Here is a 20,760-nt window from a genome sequence, read left to right as displayed (position 1 = left end):
AATGCTTCATACTCTGCTGCCAGTCTCTTGCATCTGTATCTCTTTGAATCGATATTTCATAGACTTGGGCTGGTTTGCAGCGAGAAAAGTTGGCCAAGATTCCTTGTTTGAATTATATTGGAATTACAAATGGAGCATACACAATATATTGACTGCTGCAAGCAATCCGAATAGTGAAAAAGCTGTATATGCAAAAGAATATAATTGGTATCGTTTGCACTAAAAAGTAGGGGTGGGCGAGTATCCAAAGTTTCAAATATGAATCGAATATTAGTCAGTAACTATTCATACTTGAAAAGGAACTATTATTTTCGAAGACTGAAGACTAACTACATATTTCAGAACAACTGACCGTTGCAGATTATTAGGAGTGAATGAACAATGAATTTTCGGAGCAATGTTAAAACAAGACCAATAATTCAAGCTTTGTTTTCAAACATAAACATTTCGCACAGACCTGCCTGGTTAGGAATAATAACTTAATTAAAGACTGACAGAACTCTATGCAAATTTTATTTTAAAAACAGTGCGTTTCATACCGAGCTGGCAGCCCCCAGCATCTTACTCTTGAAGGAGCTGATTCAGCTCTGAAACAGGATTCTTAAAATAAATTTTGGTTGGAGTTCTGTCAGGCTTTGATTAAGCTTTGCTTTTGCACCACATGACAACTTCCGACTTTACTTGTAGTGTGCCATCTATGGCAATCTTGTCATGCAGCAGTTTTATTTTTTACACTACACCCAGATTTATACACAACGGACAAGTGCAGACATTGTGATGCTAGAGCCACCCTGGAGCATATCCTATGGGAATGTATGGCTGTGATACAGGACAACAGTGATGCAGCCTCAAACAGCGACAGCCTCTGTGCGTGCTGGGAGTTTGCGTTGCTCACTTCAGACTTGCAGCACCAACTCTGAGCCGTCCAGCAAGCCGAGGAAGCCGCCAAGGGCCAACAACCCTTGGCCGAAACCTAGGTGGGGTCCAGGCCCACCCTACCAAATTGCAGGGCACTCAATAAAGTTACTTGAATGAATGAACCTGCAACGTTTTCCTAGCAATCAGCCCTTTCACATTACTCTAAGGCTCACAAATCCTTCAGCACCTTTTTTCACAACATCACATCTTTTTTTAGCAACCATTTGTTTAGAATTTATAGAAAGCTACATACACAAGCACAATTCTTTCTAGAAAACTTTTGTTTGCAATCGCGCTTTAAGGTTGTTGAAAAGCTATTCATATTTTTTTATCACAACTAGTGATCTTATGCTTAAACCGATCCTCTGTCTCTAATAGCTATGTTGCACTAGTCAGTACAGGAGTGCTATATAATTATACCAAAATAAATATTCCTTCTGTAAATGTGTGTCTGTGCTTGAAAATCAGACATTATTCAATACTAATTCAAAAACATTTATATTCTAGTTTATCAAAAAGTGGTGCTACAAGTTTTTCTACACAATAAGAAAATGTCCGTCATCTGTAGATGACACTACCACAAACATGCATGCCAAATACTATTTCGGTGCATGCGGAGGGAGCCTATATGCTGCAGGATGTTCTACAGCAAATGGGGAAGTGGCGGCTGCTAATGCATCCTACTGATTCTGTTGCCACTTCTTTTTTGCTCTCTGTGAGATGCAAGCTTGAAGTGTAACTATAGGTGCACCGTGGAAAAAAGTAAGGAAACACCAATAGGCAAGACATCTTTATATCCCCATTATTATTGGGCCCTTTTCAAAAATATTTGCAGCAGTAGTATATTCACTGAAACACATCGTACTTACTAGTGTCTTCCGTTTTAAAGAAAAGGTGTTGTGGGGCCCATTTACCCTCCTTATGTAAAAGCAGTGCGACTAACTATATTAGCTTTTAGTAAAACAGTGAATGGGGCTAGTTGGTGGATGTTCATGATTATATTGAGCTTAGTGTCACAGTGACGCACATAAGGAGCAAGACACAGACGTAGGTGGTGCGTACGTATTGCACCATGTACGCCCGCGTCTTCTTCCTTATGTTCGTCAGTGTAACACTAAGTGCAATATATTCATGTTTATTTGCTTTCTACTGGTGCTGCAGCCATCACAGCTATAATGCATCAAGGGTGTGACCAATACTAAAGTATTGTCTCTAAGGCCAATTTTAGGACAGTCAAGCATTTGCATCTTCCATTACATTGTTATTTACACCACCTTATGCATTGGTTTAAAGATACAATCGCTAACAGCTTAGCATTTCATTAACAGTAAATCCCCCAACTAAGCCGGTCCTCAGTTGCTTTAGGTATAGAAGCAGCCAGATGAAAACAAATTCAGAAGAGGGAGTTCCAAATGTGCCAACCCTAGCTTGAAATTTTTTAGTATTATTATGTAGATCAACATGCCAACTGATTACAACAGAATCAAATGCTGAATCTCAGTCCTGCTTTACAGTCGGAGGACTGAAATGTTCAACTTAAGGTCAACTGCATGCTACAGTCCAACTTTGCTAATCACTAAACCATAAAATTTTAATGCATTTACTGATGCGCTACAAGGTCTGGCTTCCTTGAGTGAAATCTAAAGCACAAGCCTAATCATATTTATTGAACACAAGTATGTCCATGTAGCAACAATAAATCAGAATGCGAATAAGAATTGTAACATATTGTGAGATAATTAAATGGTCACTCAATGGCTCTCAGTTCTTTGAACAGCCTTATTATGGTTCACATGTAATGTTTAGAACACAAGAATCTGACTTATTGAACTCAGGTATGTCAAAGGAGCAATAACAAACCAAAGTGCATTATTCAATCACAACCACGTCTTGGGATGTTGGTAAATGATTACTGAATGACTTTTGGCTCTTTGTCTTTGAAGAGCCTTGTGCCTCACTTCTGGGTCGTTTACTTTGAGCATGGTCACTTTTGCTTTGCTTGTGGCGCTTCACCGATTCTGGCAATGCGACTTCTGGAGCAGCTACACTTGTCATCAAGAAAGGGCAACAAACTTTTTTGCCTTTGTCAATTTCTTGCTTCCTCTCACCTATACGAATATAACTGATGTAGGCATAAGGAGTGATGTGGAACTTTTCAGCGAGGTAGCCTTCCAGCAGTGCCCATGCAACTATCGTCTCACACCGCTCCCGTGGCAGGTCCGTTTTTGTGATCCCTCGTTCCTTCCATTTTTTGGCATCTTTGCCCATCCAGGCGTCAATCAACTTTGTCGCTGTCAATTGCTCTTTTGCCTCACTTGCTGCTGAAAGCACTTTGTAGATGTTCTTGATGTGCACTGTGACATCAATGTCTTTCACTGTCTCTTTGAGTCGACAGTTGTCACAGATGCCGTCATGGCAACGTATGTCTTGATGTCTTTCTCCAAAGTGTCGCAAGAACATGGCACGACGACACTCACGCACATCCACACAGTACCGCACCATTGTGTAGACATTTTCTCGGCCACACTTCTCCGTGAAGACGGATGTTGTCTGGCGAAATATGTCGGCAAACCGGAAAAGTATCAAACACGTGGCTGGTTGATCATCCCTTCCTGCGCGGCCACTTTCTTGGTAGTAGTTCTCAACAGATTTTGACAGAGTGTGGTGAATGACAAAGCGCACATTTGGCTTATCAATTCCCATACCAAAAGCAATGGTAGCAACAATGACCAAAAGTTTCCCATGCATCCAGAGGGTATGAACATTGCTGCGTCTTTGGGGTTCCATGCTGGCATGGTAAGAGTCCGCGGCAATACCATAGCCTTTCAGCTCCTCTGCCAATTCATCAGTCTCCTTAATGGAAAAGCAGTAAACAATGCCGCATTGATCTTTAAAACGACCGAGAATGAGCTTGGCAACATTTTTCACAGCTTCGTCAGTCCCCGAAGGCTTTGGCAGTACTTCATAAACAAGATTAGGCCTGTCCAGTGGCGCACGCAGTACCACAGAGCTCTCAATGTCAAGCATCTTCTGAATGTCGGCAACGATGGCTGCAGAAGCAGTGGCCGTGACTCCTAAAATTGGTACTTCAGGAAATTCGCGTTTCATTATGGCCAAGTACTTGTAGTCTGGCCTGAAGTCATTGCCCCACTGGGAGCAACAGTGCACTTCATCTATAGCAAGCCTGGCAAAATGCTTCCTTTGGTATGCCTTTCCCAGCATGGACATAAAACGCTTACTTTTGGCCATCTTTTCTGGTGTCACGTACAGCAGCTTTAAGCTGTCCTCTCCATCAGCCATAGCCTTCAGTATCCGGTTTGTATCTTTTACAGAAACGTTGGCAGCCAACATGGCAACTGGGTATGACATGGCCTCCAGCGCCATGACCTGGTCTTCCATGAGTGAAAGTAGGGGTGACACGACGATAGTGACACCTTTTGAAATCAGCGCTGGCAGTTGGTAGCAAAGGCTTTTTCCGCCTCCGGTTGGCATGATGAGAATGCAGTCTTTATTTGAAAGGGTGACGTTTATGGCTGGAAGCTGCATGGAACGGAAGCGTTTTACGTGGAACACATTTTCTAGCACCTCATTAACTCTATTTGACCATGGGAAATCGGACCTGCTCCAATCTGTGCGTGCAATCTCGTCCAGCGACTTTTGTTTCAACTTAACAGTAAGTTCATGCTTTTTCCTCGTGAGGCATTCCCGTATCGCGCTAAGACGAACTATCTCCTTCTCAGTGGATATTAATTCTTTTTCTACTTTTCGAAGTTCTTCTTCCCAAGACAACAAGGCCATTTCAGTAACGGGGCGAGTTACATACGGGCACGAATCAAGAAGTCATGCTGTTCGGACTCGCCAGGGAACGGCGCTACGGAACAGGTCGCACAAAACTGTCGCACTTAAAGGAACATACTGTCAAAACTTGCTTAGTGTTTGCTTCCGCTGTTCGAGCTGCGTGGGTGACGAAGTGACGGCGGCGACGGGATAACACGGCATCGGCAGAACCAACATTCGCTAATTTGAACCGATTTCAGCGGTAATCTGGCAGGGGCCGCCACCGATTTCCATTTCCGCCTTACGTCACGGATGAATCACAGCACTACGATTGCTGTGCGAAAGTAATGACAAAAGTGACGTAGCAAACCTTGCGCCGAGAAAAATAGTTACCGTTTTGAGTTAACTTATTTAATACGAATCATTTTAACGTCCAATTTTGCAGTGGTTGCCGCCCAATTGTAGCAGCACTTAAATAAATGAACAGTTATTTGAAAACGTTCAACGCTTATAAGCTCTGCGCGCATTTTCGAATGGATTGTCCGCAAGCCCACCAATCACCACCACTGATGACTAATCGCAATAAAAAAAAGAACAAATTTAACAAAGGCATTCTATAAATTTATGTTTACTCTCTAGCTCGTAGAATTCAAATTTTGGGGGAAATGCATCTGTTATCCCTACGCAATTTTTCTAGATACAAGTACTTTCATGGGGCGGTGCCGTGTGTGCTACAAGCGCACGTCATGCGCATTTTGAATATCTTTACTATTTACAGCAAGAGTCACTGTTTGCCAGTCGCCTAAAATGGCGAAAGATGTTTGTAAAAATCCCGCTGATAATTTCCTCCTCGTTCTCGCCCACTGCGGCGTTGCGAGCGAGCAAGCAGTGACAGCTGGTTGCCAGTCCAGTATATAAGCGAGGTGCCGGCGGATTCCGACGTCACGTGCACCGGAGCCGGGCGGAGTGATACGTCGTGCGCGCATAGGTCGCTCTCGCAGTGCCGGCTTTGTTGGATTTTGAGCGCATCTGGTGCCAGCGCTGCGGCTTCGTGTCGGATACCTCTGTAGTGCAACGAAAACAACGCTTCAGAAATGTCTTGGCAGACGTACGTCGACAACCAGATTTGTGCACAGGTCAACTGCACAGTGGCCGCAATTGCTGGCCTCAACGATGGAGCCATTTGGGCGAAATATGAAAAGGACTCCAACTGTTCGGTGAGCAAGCGGCTCCAATGCCGGTGCCTCGACTAGGCCTAACACGCCGACATGTTCAATCACCTTTGTGGCCGGGTTTGAAAACGGGGCATTCATTGCTCGCCGTCGACTGCTTCGGCTGTGGTGCATTTTGCCGTCTTTCGTCTGCGCTTTCGTTTGTGGTCTTTCTGTTACACCTTATCGACCCTTGGCCGTCGTTATCGCTCGAGATTGGCATTAGTACTCGTACACGCCCAAAGGCGTTACCTTGTTTGTCAAATCTTTCCGTGAACGTCAGTAAATTTAGCGCGCGCTCTCGTCGCAGGTCTTTCGTGTTACTGATTAGATTCCTGTGACTATAAAAGTGACATTTGGCTGTAAAATGTATCCTACGTAACCGTTCATTTCTCGAATTTCATGTTGACTATCCTGGCCGCCGCATGTGCTCGGGATTTTTACTTGTGACCGGGGCATTAGTTTGATGATATGTTCACCTGCGCTCGCTCGTCCTGTATTCGCGGTGTGCGGCAGCATAATTGTTCATACTAGCAGAGTCCACTTGAAGTTGCTTTTTACAAGTTTCATATCGCTTTCCATTGAATATATCTAAAAAGCGGCATTCTGCCGGTGGCGAGCATCAGGAGGTAGGCCTAGGTGTGACTGAGCTCGGGTCATCGCGGTGCGAGCCTTGGTGATCGTGACGCGGTGTCGGTCGACTTTGCTTTTCTATTTTCAACCTGATCGGAGGGGAGGGGTAATGTCATCGAGCTGAGGAGGGGCGGGGCGATTTTTCGTTTTTGTGCGCCGGTCGAACCAGTTTGTGAACGGGGGGAGAGGCTTCATCTGCTTGCTGGTATCGACGCAGATCACGCAGCAGGAGCTGAAAACCATCGCCGACACGATGCGGACCAACCCTAGTGCTTTCAACGAGACCGGCATCCACCTTGGTGGCCAGAAGTATGTCTGCCTATGCGCCGAGAACAACTTGGTCCGGGGCCGAAAAGGCAGCTCAGCATTCATCGCCGTCGCCACGAACACCTGTGAGTTCCCAAAGTCGTTTGCTCTGTCATAAACACCGGATATGCCAGTCGTACTCGCGCATGGTGCAGTATGGCAGCAAAATATACTACATTGGGAGCCGACAAATTCTTATTGAGCGCCGTTTGTGTAACAGTGAACATGGCCATTTCGAGCAAGCTATTAAAATCGGCGGTTGGCAAGTGACTAAGAGTTCGACATGCTACCGCATGTCGAACTTGGACAGCGGTTTAATTCGGCCATAGTTTGCGGGGACGCAGTTCCTGATCGTGTTCCTGTCGGTAAGTATGCCGTCTTCTCGTTTGGAAACGTTCATTAGAGCAGTTGAAATTGCATTCTACCGGTGCACTTCGCAATTATGTTAGCAGGGTTGGCTCAGTGGCAATAGCTTCTACTGCTGAGCAAGAAGACTTCGCTCATTCACGCCTGCGACTTCAGGAGGTCGCGCAACCACAAAGCGACGCAAGGCGACCGGCACGTCGCAACAGTCTCATGATCGATGCCGTTTCAAGTCTGCTCGCAATGCTATTGAAACTTAAAGTAAGCGTCAGCGTATAAACACGTCCTGTTCCTGCGCACCTGAATTGTTCAGGTCTACCACCGAGAAACCGAGCAGTGAGCGACCGACACAAACAGCACGTGTTTCGACCAAAGCGACCTGGTCTAACTAACCTGGTCGCGCGACCTCTTGTCAATCGCTGGTGTAAATGCCTGTGTGTGTCTTGGAACACATCTCAGTGCATTACTTTGCTTCTTAATCGCAGGTCTGCTGGTAGCTGCCACCATTGATGGCTTCCCTCCTGGTGTGCTCAACACTGTGGTCGAGAAACTAGGAGACTATCTGAAGCAAAATAACTATTAGGTATGTTTAGCTTTTATTAGTCGTTTATGCCTGTTTTGTTCTTGCCACTTTCTTTGCATGTGCCTATATTGTGGTAGCTTTCATTAAACTTGCAACAATACATCTGCTGAATGCACCTTTTGATTTTTTAGCAGTTCCAGTTTCATTGTTTTCGTGTCAGAAATATTTTTCGCTTTATATTCCATTTCAATGCTCAGTTATCATTTGGCAGCTTCGGTGTATCCAGATGGACACTTCCCAAGGCTGCAGTCCTTGGGTTTAATGTTACCTTCATGCCTTGTACAAGTTTAGCCTGATTTTTGCCCGTTGTCTTTGTGACACCTACAATGCCGTGTAGCTTCTCGTGCTGTTCTTGGGAGTTTTGGTTGTCTCCACGGCTGTTGTGCAATGTTTGTTCACTTTTTCTCTGCAGTTTTACAAAGCAAAGGAAAGTGCTGTCTGCCACGAAATTGCTCGGGCCGCCTCCTCCCCCTGATCCTGCTGTCGCTGCCACCTTCCTTTCCTGTCCCTTCCCTGATGGTCAAACCATGAAGATGCCACAAAGCCAACATGATGACGTCCGCCGAAGACCGCAGCCCCATGCATCGGCGCTCTTGCAACTTCAGTTTGCACCACCCATTCCTTCGAATTCGCTTCCTTCCTTCCACTTTCTCACGAGCACTGTTAACATGACACGTCCGTGAGTTCTGCGGAGTCCCGCTATATTGTTTCTGTGAAAGGGGAGGGGGTGTGCAACTGCGAAGGAGAGAAGACTCCATCACTTCTTGCCTGTATTCGTTGGCACATTTTTAATTGTGAATTGTAATCTTTTTTTTATGCGTTACAATGTACTTTTCTTCTCACCTTCTCCTCCTCTTCAATGTTTTTTAGGTGGGTCGGGGAAACAATTTGTGCGTTAATGGCAAAGCTGTCAAAGCCAGTGAACATGGTGTTGCGCCAAATACGCCGGTTGGAATAAATTCCAGTGTTGGTGAACTTATACCCAACTTTTTTTTATGCACACATGTTGAGAGGTGGACAGGTGCTATTAAATTATTTTGTGCTGTTTCTCTTCGTCCTTGTTTGGTTTATTTTCTTTTTCATGCTTTTTGCTAACGTGTTCTCTTCAGCGCTCGAATCGGTGCTGTGTTAGGTTGGAAGCTTGCCGGAAAAAGCATTTTCTTTCCATATTGTGCCGGCTGGTAAGCCACACTTGCTTTCAGACCTAGTGCCATTTTAGAACACTTCCATGGAGCATGAATGCTGTGGCATTCTTGCTTTTCCCCTCTTGAAAAAAAAAAAGAAAATTCAGTGCCGAGTATACTGAGAGCCTAGTCAAGGAAACTGTGTGGTGGGGTTTCATACATTTTTAATGGGGATGTATGAATGTGAACGGACAGTTTCATGCATGGTGCAGAGTGATTGACAGCCTGTTCATATAAAACAGGCACCAACTTTTGGCAAATGTTGCTGGCCAAGTCCCCCTCCCCAAATGTCTTGCGAGGCCAGCTTGCCTTCCAGTGTGCTGTTGCCAGCATTCAGCAGCATTTGCGGGCAATTTTTTTTTTACTCCGTGGCAGGGAGCTCAAATTAATGCAAGCTCTTGCCTCGTTGGTGCGGCATGTTTGGCGATTTGTAGTCTGGAAGCTTCCCACTGCTTGAGTGGTAGTGGGTCTGTTCGGAGGAATCCATGGTGCTGGATGGAGTGATTCAACAGGGCAAATGTCCGTTATTGGGAAAGCTGCTCAAGTTGAGGGCCACGCCCGTTGTCTTGTGTAATGACTGCAGGTTATGTGTGGCACATTTTTTTTTTTCTCTGGCCGGATTACGCATCAGGAGTAACTGTGCCGAACAAATTTTGCTTATCTTTCTTCGCCCCCACTCCGTTGATTGATGATGCAAGTGCTGGCCAGAAGAAAGATAAAAAAAAACGCGACATCTTAAGCCTTGAGGCGAATGAATGCGCTCGTGACGATGGCATGAGAAGGGTTCGGAAATTTTCCGACGACTTAACCATTTTGTTTTTATATGCGGGAATAAAGGAATGATAGTGACCTTGAACAGGCTGGTCGTGGTGATTATTGGCGCCCTCGGCACATTGTTGCGAGGCGCATATCGCAGCGTATTCCTGAACCATACGTCGGCTAACCTCGTGTAACATTTTTTCTAAAAGCAACCGTATCTGATTCCAGCTTTTGCCTAAGCTGGATTGGCTGTCTACCGGCGACCTTGACCTCGCGTGCAGCGTGGAAGAGACGCCGTCAGCGCGCTTGGAAAGGACAATTTGACAGCGTAGAATTTAACAGCTGGCTGACAGTTCAGAGCTATCTGCAACGCCCACGTGTGTTACGATTGAGTTTACAGCAGTCCCTTGTCGCACACGGGTTTGTGTAGGTGGACGCGACTAGCATTTGAGGAGCACTCTCTCTTGGGAGATATGATTTTGCGGTGTAAGCGCATTTGCCTCTGTTTTTATAATCTTCAATCAGCGATGCCCTAGAGAGAGAGGGCCGTAGTTGAACGACCTTAAGATGCTGGCTGGCGGCATCGGCGTGCCGCGAGATCAGAAAAAAATAAAATAAAAAATTCGTTGTTGGGCTTCTCTCGGAGACGCGACTACCAAGTTGATCCCGGAAAGCGTGATAGGTCGCCCTGGATAAACATGTTGTGCCTGTTCGCCATCCCTGTGTTAAGCTAAGGAAAGCCCTCTTGACCAAATACAAGGACGATAGCAACTGTCCAGGACTTTGGCGTTAAAACAGGTCCGGCGAATGCAGGCTGCATACCGGTATGCAGCCTGCATGTGTCGCGCAGGCTCGCTGGGAAGTGCAATGGGGGCAGAGTTTCCACAATTAGGCCTTTTTATTTTCTTTCGCCTTGCGTGGCAGTAGAAGGCCAGATACACGATCTACTACCATAGAAGAACTCCCGGACCACAGCCGAGAGACTCCACTGCTGTGCCCAGAACGTTGGACAGCTACGAATTCAACCGACGCGCGAACGAGAACATCCTTCGCCTGGCTAATCTGATCGAATTCCACGTCACGTAAAGATGGACTAGCCTGGTAGGATGCTTGCAGGGTCAGCACATGCGCCTCCTTACCACCTATCCTCTGTCTGAAGGGCGCTGGCAAGAACTCGCGCTTCCAGGGGTCCGAGGCCTGTACTTGAGGACTAAATGCAGACAAGACCTAAGAAGCGTTGGGAAGCCGCCACGGGGTGCGGGTGCCACAAGGCGCATTTTATCGAGCCCTGTCGGGACCGATTTTCTCGATCGTGATTGGATGTTTTGCGAAAGTGAGCCAACCGCTGTCGAAAAGTTCGATAGCGATTTGAAATGCACCGTGTGACTGACGTCTGTGCAAGACGTTAGATAAGCAAGGGGAAGCCGGGAGATTGCTCGATAAACATGATGGAATAGATCTGTCGGAACGTAAAGAAAGTTTAGGTCATACATTTTTACAGCGAAGCCGTATATGGCTAGGGCATTCCCCTCGCAGGCCCCTCGGCGCAACCGCTCGAACGCGCTCGTGCCACTGCTCACGCGTTTGTCGTTGTCTCCTTCCATAGCTGGCTCCGTTGCCGCTCATTGATTAAGGTGGTATGAGCCATTCATTGGCAAGAGGAAACTATCGTCATTAACCATCACCATAAGCAATGGTTCGAGCACTGTCGTCTTACACAGCTGGCTCGTTTGCGCCACTCGGAGCAACCGCTCGAACTAAAACTATATGGCTCGAACGCGCTCGTGTCTATGTTCGCGCGTTCGTCGTTTCCCACAGCTAGCTGCGCTTCCGCTCATCATTCCAGCGTATAATTTAATTTCTCTTCTGTCGTTGACTCCGTTTAGCAGGAGTAAAATGTTCTGGGCGGCCTCAGCACCTGCCACAAGAGTGCCATCCTGACACTCGACGTGAAGGGGGCATTCGACAGCGCCTCCCACGAAGCAGTGCTAAACAGTCTACAACATGACAAGTACGGACGGCGGACGTACAACAACGTCCGGGAGTTCCTGACGGGTCGAAGAGCGATCATAGACCTGGGGAACCTCAGGACTAACAAGCTCCAAATACCGCAGAAAGGGACCCCCCAGGGGCCGGGGATCTCCCCGTAGCTCTTCGGTATAGCGATGAGGGGATATTGCCGAACCTCTTGGACAACATCAGGGGTATCCGTCTCGCAATCTACGCGGGCGACCTGACCGTGTGGATGTGCACGGGATCGGCGGGTGAACAACAAGACGCCCTGCAGGAAGCCATCGACAGGACCGAGTGTTATCTACACTGTTGCGGTCTCTCATGCGTTCCGGAAAAGCCGGAGCTCCTAATCCTCAAAAAGAGGACGAGAAGGTGGCCTCCCCAGAAGACACCAGACCCAACATTGACCTTGCACGGAGTCAACATATCCAACGTGGACGTACTCCGCATCCTGGGCCTCACTTTCCAGAAGGACGGTGCCGGTCTCGCCGCCGTTAAAAAGCTGCAAGCGACAGTTACCCAAGTCGCGCACCTGGTGCGAAGAGTAACTGACAGAGAGCACGGCCTGAAGGAGCAAGACATGATAAAAATAATACAAGCTCTGATAATCGGCAGAGTTACTTACGGCACCCCGTACCTGGAACTCGATAACAGCGAGAAGGACAAACCGAATATTCTCATAGGAGAGACCTACAAACTGGCACTGGGGCTTTCCCGACGACATCGACGGAGAAGCTACTCAGCCTGGGCATCCATAATACTTGGGAGGAACTAGCAGAGCTCCACAAGGACGAGTCAGATAGAGCGACTCAAGCTCATCAGAATGGGCAGGGACACGCTAAGAAGACGACTACCCAGTCGAATATGAATCCAGAAAACAGCGGGTCCCTCTACCCCTGAGAGATAAGATCATAGTGGCCAGCATCCGGAACACAACAGAGAAAAGAGTCAAGCGAGAGTACAATCTCTATGTAAGGACTACGAAGAACCAAGAAATGGGGAAGTGAGATACACCGACGCGGCAAAGTACAAAAACGGAGCAGCCCACGCTGTCAGCGTGATCAACGGTCAGGGAGAAGAGGTAGCAGCGGCCTCGTTGAACACTCCAACAGATATCGATTCCGCGGAAGAAACGGCGATTGCTCTGGCGGCCACGACGGGCAAGCGAGATGAAGATCACATCACAGTCATCACGGACTCGCAAACAGCGTGCAGAAATTACCAAAAGGGCCGCATTTCTAAACAAGCCCTCAGCATCCTCGAGAAATTGGACAATTTCTAATTATTATACATTGTCTGGGCCCCGGGATACTAGTCCCTGGCGGGTAATTAGCGGCTCACGCAGCTGCCCGAGATCACATTCTCCGGGCTACCCACCGGGTTCACGAGCCTCGGTAGACTTACACGATGGCGTCCCGAAAACATACAGCGACATCCTGAGCCACTACAGACTGGGTGGTAGGATCTACCCACCCCCGCATCCCAAGCTGACTAGGGAAGAGGCGGTGATCTTCTGCCAACCGCACGTTCCCGCATGGCACCCTGCTGCACGCCATGTATCCTGCGAGCTACACTTACAAGTGTGCCTTCTGCTCTGCACACAACACCCTTACCACATGGTGTGGGAGTGTGGGCACAACCAAGTGACACAACACATAACCGGACCAACCGTCGAGCTGTGGGAGGCTCAGCTGACAAGCCCGAGCCCTGAAGACCAGCATTCTCTGGAGAGCAGGGCTAAGCTATCGGCTCAAGCCCACGGCATCCTGGACTAGGGACGCCGCCCACCTCGGACGACTCTACCGTCAGCTCATTTTTACAAATAAAGCTTATTCATCTTCATCATCTTCCTGTCGTCGTAATAGAGAAGCCGCGATAATTTTTTTTATATTTACGGTGGTATGAACCATTGTTTAAGGGGGTATGAGCCATTCATTGTCTTTCATGACGGACGCATTTAATAACAGAGGTGATAAGAGAATGTGCGTGCATATCTATTGTCACAATGACCACCGATCAGGGCAATAAAATGTTCGTAGCTTCGTTCAAAATTCTATGACACCTCTGTGTCGTTGCTAAACAGTTTCGCTGGTCATCCACCTTCGCAAAGTGAAATGGCTGCCGATTTTTCTTTTTCATATTGTCCTGCAGGAAAGCTATTATTCCACACGTGTACCAGGCGACACGTGTAGTTCAAGTCAGTGTAGTGAATAAACTATTTATTTATTTATTTATTTATTTTTTTATTCAATTACCTCACAGGCTCCCGAAGGAGTATTGCGTGAGGGGAGGATACATGGAATTAGCAAAAAGAAAGGAGTACAGAGAAATTATACATTGTTAGCGAGTAAACATGAAAGAACAAATGTATAACAATATGAATAACGCGATAAATGAAACAAAACGACTGTCTAAAGTAGCAAAAAAGGAGTACCAAGAAATTATACGAATGTTAGCTGGTGAAGATGAAAGAACAAGTCTCTAACAATGTTAACGCAATACAAAACGAACCAACAAAACAAAAGCTATACAACTTCGCTAAAAGTATTTACTTAGGTGCGCAGTAAAGTTTAGTTGGGATGAATTATGGAAATAATATGCATAAGCGTGCTTTGAAGGATACAGGGTCAAAAATGTCAACTATGTCGTTTGGTAGGTTATTCCAATGCTGAATGGCACGTGGTAAGGCGGAAGAATTGAAAGCGTTGGTTCGGCCAAAGATACGCTGGAAACAGATGATTATGCAGACGCCGAGATGTACGAATGAGCTGCAGGGTGGGTGGGCGCGTGCTATGGACTATTTTGTGAAACAGACAAAGCAATGCTATGGTTCTTCGTGATTCAAAAGATGAGGGGGATAAAGATGACTTAATGCTATTCACGCTAGAGTCGCGGTGATAATCTGACAATGAAGCGCGCGGCGCGGTTTTGGACTGACTCGAAGTCGCGATTAGGTAAGCTTGATGAGGTGACCAGATAGGGGCTGCGAATTCCAGTTGTGGCCTTACGAATGTCTGATAGGCGATTTGTCTCGTGAGTGCAGGAGCATCGCGCAGGTTACGGTTAAGATAACTGAGCGTACGTGAGGCTTTTAGCAGTTATTTTTTCGATGTGCGCAGACCATGACAGGTTAGGTGTAAGGAGCATGTCGAGGTACTTGTATGAGTTGGTGCGTGTGACGGGGTTCTTATCCAGTGAGTAATCGAAAGCGGAAAATGCCTTTTTGCGAGTGAATGTCATTAGATTGCATTTATCAGTGTTTAGGGTCATTTTCCAAGAAGGGCACCAGTTAGTATTACGGTCAAGATCTCGTTGGAGAGCGACGTGATCGGAAGGTGAGCAGATTTGATGATAGATCGCACAATCGTCTGCGCACAAGCGAATGGATGACGTTATTTCGGATGGCAGGTCGTTAATATATAGATCAGAAAAAGTAATGGTCCGAGTACGCTTCCTTCTGGTACACCAGATGTTATATCGATCACTGGTACTGGAAATAAAGTTATCGACGACGGTTAATTGCTTACGGAATGACAAGAAATTTCTTATCCAAGATACTGTTTGGGAATCGATGTTTAAGCATGCAAGTTTAGCTATGAGACGACATTGAGCAACGCGATCGAAAGCCTTAGCGAAGTCTATGAAAATGTAATCTGTCTGTGGGCCCGTATCCGTGTTTAGGAAAATATCTGTAGTCAATTCGAACAAAAATACCGTACAGCGCGAAGGAAAAGGACTGCGAGAGACGACATACACCAATTACAATTACCAACTAGCCCAAGCAACCACCCTAGTTCAATTCGAACAGTTGCGTTTCACATGATAGCCCTTTTTTAAAATCATGCTGATGTTTAAAGAAGAACTTGTTCGTTTCCAAGTGATTTGCTACGTTTGAAAAGACTATGTGCTCTAGTAACTTACCGGGAACGCTTGTTAGTGATATTGGGTGGTAATTGTTAATATCACTTTTATCGCCAGACTTAAGCAAATATATAACTTTACCGACCTTCCAGAAGTTCCCCTGTTGAGAGAGACTGTTGAAACAAGCGAGAAAGGACATTGCTAGAGGGTACTACTGTATACTTTAAGATTTTTGAGTTTATGCCCTTCATGCCGGAAGAAGTTGACATCTTGAGGTTGTTGATCAGCTCAGCAACACCAGTGGTTGTTATATTGATGGGGGCCATGTATGGATAATCGAGTCCGATAGGTGTTGGCATTTTCGAATGGCCTTCCTTTGCAAATACGGTCGTGAAGTAATTGTTAAATATAGATGCTGAAAGGCTCTCGTGCAATCGGCAAGCCAGAACTATCAAGTAGTTGTGAAATGTCGGAATCTTTAACGGGAGAGATTGTTTTCCAAAATTTTTTTCGGGTTGTTTTGAAGCAGTGATTGCAGATCACAAGAGAAATACTTTTGCTTGGTTTGACGGAGGGCATTGCAGTAGGCTACATCAGAAGACTTATGTTTGCTCCAAGATACAGGTGTGTCCACACGTTTGGCAGTCCTGTAGAGACGCTTCGTTTTATTTTGTACAGTACGAAGAGCTTTACTGAACCATGGTTTCGACGAGTTAACGCGAAATGAAACCTTTGGTGTGTGCGCATGTGCTAATTCCACTAACATTTCTTTGTACAGGCACCAATTCTCGTGCACTGACCGCTCATAAAGAGTTGCTAATATTGACGACGTGAAGCTTTCCAAACCATTGTTAATAGCGCTGACGTTTGCTATTTTGTAATCAAATACTTGTTTAGTTTTCAGGTGACGTGAGCATGAAGGTGTATGAACTGTGAATTGTAATAACCGGTGGTCACTGAACCCATCCGCAAAAGTGATAGTATTAACCCTCTCGGGCGCGGACGATAGAACAAGATCGAAAATCTTATTGATACGAGTTGGTTGGTCGGTTAATTGCACAAATGAAAAATCAAGTGTTAGTTGAACGAACTCACAAGATGCACGTGATGGGCCTCGCAATTTTGCCAGTCAATGTCTGGAAAGTTAGTCACCAAGAAGAAAAATGTCAGCTTTGTTATATTTGGATCGAATAGAAGTAATGTTATCGTGTAATTCGGAAATAAAATTTTAGGAGCAACGGGTGGTCTGTAGCATATACCATAAATTGTATTCGATTGGGGAAATGATACGCAGGCCCACAAAATGTCAAGATTCAAAGGCACCGGCACAAGAAATGACGTGATATGTTTTTCTTTATGGCGAGCTATACCCCACCACCTCTTCTGTCGTCCCTATCTCTGCAATAGATAATGCAAACATCGGAATCGGGTAGAACTTCGCCATCCGTAATTTCAGAGCTGAGCCAAGTTTCCGTAAGTGCCATTCACAGTCATGTAAGTATGACGAAATTTCATTGCGTTTAGGAAGAATGCTACGAATGTTAGTTAATGATATGGATAAGTGCGAGGGCACGATTAATGTGTAATCTATGTGCTTCATTCCTTTTTTAGGACCTCTTACGGTGAATTCTAATTCAGCGCAATATTACAGGGCAGAAGGGTCCCGGAATCACCACATCTCTCTGTAGGATTGGGGGGCCAGTTCACCGCGCTTTCTTTTATCCTGAAGGATTCACCATGCGTATATTCTTTCCAGCATGCAGCGTCCTCGACTTTTACAATCTATGGTCGCTCGACAATGGCTGAAGTTATAAGCGCTTTGTTGAAAAGAAAAAAAAAATGATTGATGCCCACCACATTCGAGAAGTGTCACGACACAGAGGGATAATCGCAGCGAAGTACCATCCTTATTTCTTGGAAAAGTCCCAGGAAGTGGCTCCGAAGCTGCCTGATGCCAAGAATTGAAGAGAATTAAGGGGCCATAAGTTTAACATAGTAACCAGTCGGGCGGTTTTCTAGCAGCGCAGCGTTAGGAAGAGGCAACACTTTCATCAGTGGCGAGCCCCAGCGTATGCCACTCTTGGCCTGCTGAAAATCGCTGGATGGGCATTCGTCTAAGTAGTAGTTGTAAACTTTATTTAGAAAAAAATCCTAAGGCACCTAAGCACTTCATGAGTTGTGTATGCGAAAGCATTAATTTCCAATTGAACGCTGCTGAGCGGTCCTTCGAGTTATGAACTCTTCGCGAGCAAGTGAACGCGTTGAGACGTTTGGCCTTGCTTGGCAATGGAAATTTCTGTCTAAGCAGCATGATGTCACAAAACAGAGTGCATTGGCCTGCTCGTTTAGCCGTGTGACTGATACACTCGGTCTTTGAGCGTGGGGGTCGTAGGCAGTGGCGTAGCTGGGTCGGCTTGCACCCGGGGCCGATAGCTCCTCTGTCACCCCCCCCCCCCCCCCCCGGGTGTAGTCGAGGAAGGCGAGGATATCCACAATTTTCGGGTGTCTTCAGACGTATAAGACCCCCCCTCCCCCCCCCCCTACTGGCCCCGTGCACCCGCCCCCCCCCCCCCCCCCCCCCCCGTTGCTACGCCACTGGTCGTAGGTACGAAACTCACTACCGCCAACGTTTTTCCTTTCGAATTCTGTTGTTTTTTATTTCTTTGTAGCGATAACCGAGGCGAAATTGGAACGCAGACGAGAGCTTGCGCGGAAGAGGAATGCGCGCATAACCGAGGATAACAAAAGCTTCCAAGAGTGTGGGTGACGTGGCGTCGAGGCGAATGCCCTCACGCAACACCTGGGGTGGCAGCACGTGTTCCCTTTCGCCCGCTCTGCTCCGTCGAGGCATTGGGAGTTTACGTGCTGTTGCGCTGCTACAGACGCCGACTACAGACGCCTGCAAATTTCCTAATCTTATCACAAGACCTAATCATCGACCGTTCTCGACTGCGCTTGCCTTCCTCTTGCACCACATTCTGTTACTCTAGAGCACCGGTTATCTGCTCAGATCTGCTCTATACGAATCACATGACCTGCCCAACTCAACTGCTACCTCTTAATCTCAACTAGAACATTAGCTACACCCGCTTTTGTGGTACGCATGACAAAGTCGAAAGGGAGACGCATACGCTAAATGAGAATGTCGGCAAAACCAGCAATTGGACAACGCAGATGGTGTTTTCAGAACGCCTCCCACAAGGCTTGTCACTTCCGCTATATAGCGCCGTTCGAACAGCGAGCGATCGCGGTTTCAGTTTGCACGCGCGATCGCAGCCACCAGTTTCCTGCAGCGCTTTCCTCTGGCGATCCCACTTCCTGTAGGGGCGGTGGTTGATGCTCGCGCGGCTTCCTGCGCTGCTGCCGGGGGAGCGGTCCGCCGCGCACTATCGGTTTCCTCGCACGCGTCCCGCCACTGCAGAAGATTCGTGCCGCTCTGCACTCGCTGGGCGTCGTTCCCCTCATTTTTTTCTTTTCTTTCGCTTGATGATGCTTACTTATGTTTCGCCGGAAAGGAGGAGTGACACAAGTGAAAAAAAAAATGCTGGTTCTCCCGTAATCAAGAGTAGATGTAAGCATGGCTACTGGCGAAGCAGATTGGTTGGCGATGATACTAACCACAATCTTAAAATTCGTCTAGTGCATGTTCGCAACGGCACACCCCACCACACCAGACCGCACCACACCATACTGTGCACTGGTCCATTGGTTTGTAAAAAACTTTCCCCTTCCCTTCCTTTCTGTGAAGAAGGGTGACCAGCGAAGCTGGGTATGTGGGCCCCTTAATGGCGATGTGCACCTCTGTCGCGGGTCGGCTCGGTGTGGCACAATCTTCGAGATCGGCCCACCTATGGGGAATGCTTAGTGCCTGCTTGACCTCCGCCGCAAGTCGGGTCGGCACTGCACTATCTTCGGGATCGGCGCACGTATGGGGAGTGCTTAGCTCCTGCTTGACCTCCGCCGCAAGTCGGGTCGGCACTGCACTATCTTCGGGATCGGTCCACGTATGGGGAATGCTTAGCGCCTGCTTGACCTCCGCCGCAAGTCCGGTCGGCACTGCACTATCTTCGGTATCGGCGCACCCATGGGGAGTGCTTAGCGCCTGCTTGACCTCCGCCGCAAGTCGGGTCGGCATTGCACTACCTTCGCGATCGGCCCACGTATGGGCAGTTTTGTGTCTACACACGGACACGATCCCGGGGGAACTAGCCCTTAACAGCTTCGCTGTAAAACTTTCATTGAATGTCCTGCAGATTGATGACCCGGGCTGAGGTCCCTCACGTCGGGACGACCAGGCGACACCGCGGTCAAGGCCTTGCCTAGTCGCGGCTTCGCGGGCCTGCTGGACAAGCAGATTTGGTCAGCGAGCGTGGAGTTGTGCAAGGCATCGGCCCACCTCGCCGAGGGAACATCGTGACTAATTTCTTTAGTCTTTGTCCCTTATTCCTGATCCATATTTATTTATTTATTGAAGCTGTCCTTACATGCCTCGTATAAGGCATTGGGTAAGGGGGGTGTTACAGAAGGATTGAAAGAGTATATTGACTATAAGAGGAAATGGTTCAACGTGTCTGAGAACACATTTAAGTCAAAAGGCGAGTCATGGAGAAAGGCATGGCGGTGCCCTACTTGTAGAACGGGCCGGACGAGGGGTGTTCAGGAAAGCAAGCCCAGGATTGAAGCTGACTTAGCAATACTCCTGGTTGCTCTGAATGAAAAGGTTGACGGACTTGCAACGCTTAAAGAAAGTATCGAGAAATCAGTTCAGCTGATGTCAAGTCAGTATGACGAAATTCTGATCCACATGCGTCGCCAGGATAAAGAAATAGGCGAACTGAAGAAACGTGTTGAAATAATTGAAAGGCAAGAAAATTTTTTGATACCTCCCAAATCATGAAAGAGGTTGACCAGCTGGAATGGCAAAGCAGGAAACTGAATCTCGAGTTTCACGGCATGCCGGTAACTGAAAAAGAAAACCTGTTGTCAAAAGTAAATGAAGTAGCAAGGAAGATTAAAATCCCGGAGTTGACCGATCATGATGTCGCTATTCACAGGCTGCCAGCAGCTAAGGATAAGGTGCCAGGAATTATCGTCCATTTCAGAAGGCAGTCGACAAAGGAGGCGTTTATGAAACAAAGTCACATCCTTGACA

At 47.1% G+C, this 20,760-nt stretch overlaps 3 protein-coding genes across 3 annotated transcripts in view; 2 read left to right on the top strand and 1 right to left on the bottom strand.

Annotated features, from left to right (window-relative positions):
- The window catches only part of TfIIFbeta (transcription factor TFIIFbeta), a 33,733-nt gene extending 31,932 nt beyond the window's left edge, over window positions 1-1,801 (top strand). Inside the window, exon 10 of the transcript XR_008615011.2 lies at window positions 745-1,801. The gene's annotated coding sequence lies outside the window, so the exon portion shown is untranslated. The remainder of the gene's footprint in view (window positions 1-744) is intronic.
- Window positions 1,802-2,552: 751 nt separating this feature from the next.
- LOC126542974 (ATP-dependent DNA helicase Q1-like) lies at window positions 2,553-5,005 on the bottom strand. Its single transcript, XM_050190107.3, has one exon. It carries the CDS (start codon window positions 4,714-4,716, stop codon window positions 2,788-2,790), a length of 1,929 nt encoding a protein of 642 aa, XP_050046064.1. The 5' UTR covers window positions 4,717-5,005; the 3' UTR covers window positions 2,553-2,787.
- A 628-nt stretch (window positions 5,006-5,633) lies between these two features.
- On the top strand, window positions 5,634-9,831 carry chic (profilin chickadee). The gene is made up of 4 exons (XM_050190108.2): window positions 5,634-5,912; window positions 6,757-6,931; window positions 7,694-7,791; window positions 8,204-9,831. The coding sequence occupies exons 1-3, from the start codon at window positions 5,790-5,792 to the stop codon at window positions 7,789-7,791; spliced, it is 396 nt and encodes a 131-aa protein (XP_050046065.1). The 5' UTR covers window positions 5,634-5,789; the 3' UTR covers window positions 8,204-9,831.
- The last annotated feature ends 10,929 nt before the right edge of the window (window positions 9,832-20,760 follow it).

Source organism: Dermacentor andersoni, chromosome 2 (genome assembly GCF_023375885.2).
Source record: "Dermacentor andersoni chromosome 2, qqDerAnde1_hic_scaffold, whole genome shotgun sequence".
Lineage (NCBI taxonomy): Eukaryota > Metazoa > Arthropoda > Arachnida > Ixodida > Ixodidae > Dermacentor > Dermacentor andersoni.
This window is presented reverse-complemented; position numbering and strand designations above follow the sequence as displayed.

Excerpts from the sequence above, each read along its gene's own strand:
- LOC126542974 (XM_050190107.3), bottom strand. The coding sequence starts at position 4,716 with ATGGCCTTGTTGTCTTGGGAAGAAGAACTTCGAAAAGTAGAAAAAGAA.
- chic (XM_050190108.2), top strand. The coding sequence starts at position 5,790 with ATGTCTTGGCAGACGTACGTCGACAACCAGATTTGTGCACAGGTCAAC. Across the intron at positions 5,913-6,756 it reads AAAAGGACTCCAACTGTTCG|ATCACGCAGCAGGAGCTGAA; the intron begins GTGAGCAAGCGG and ends GTATCGACGCAG. Across the intron at positions 6,932-7,693 it reads CGCCGTCGCCACGAACACCT|GTCTGCTGGTAGCTGCCACC; the intron begins GTGAGTTCCCAA and ends TCTTAATCGCAG.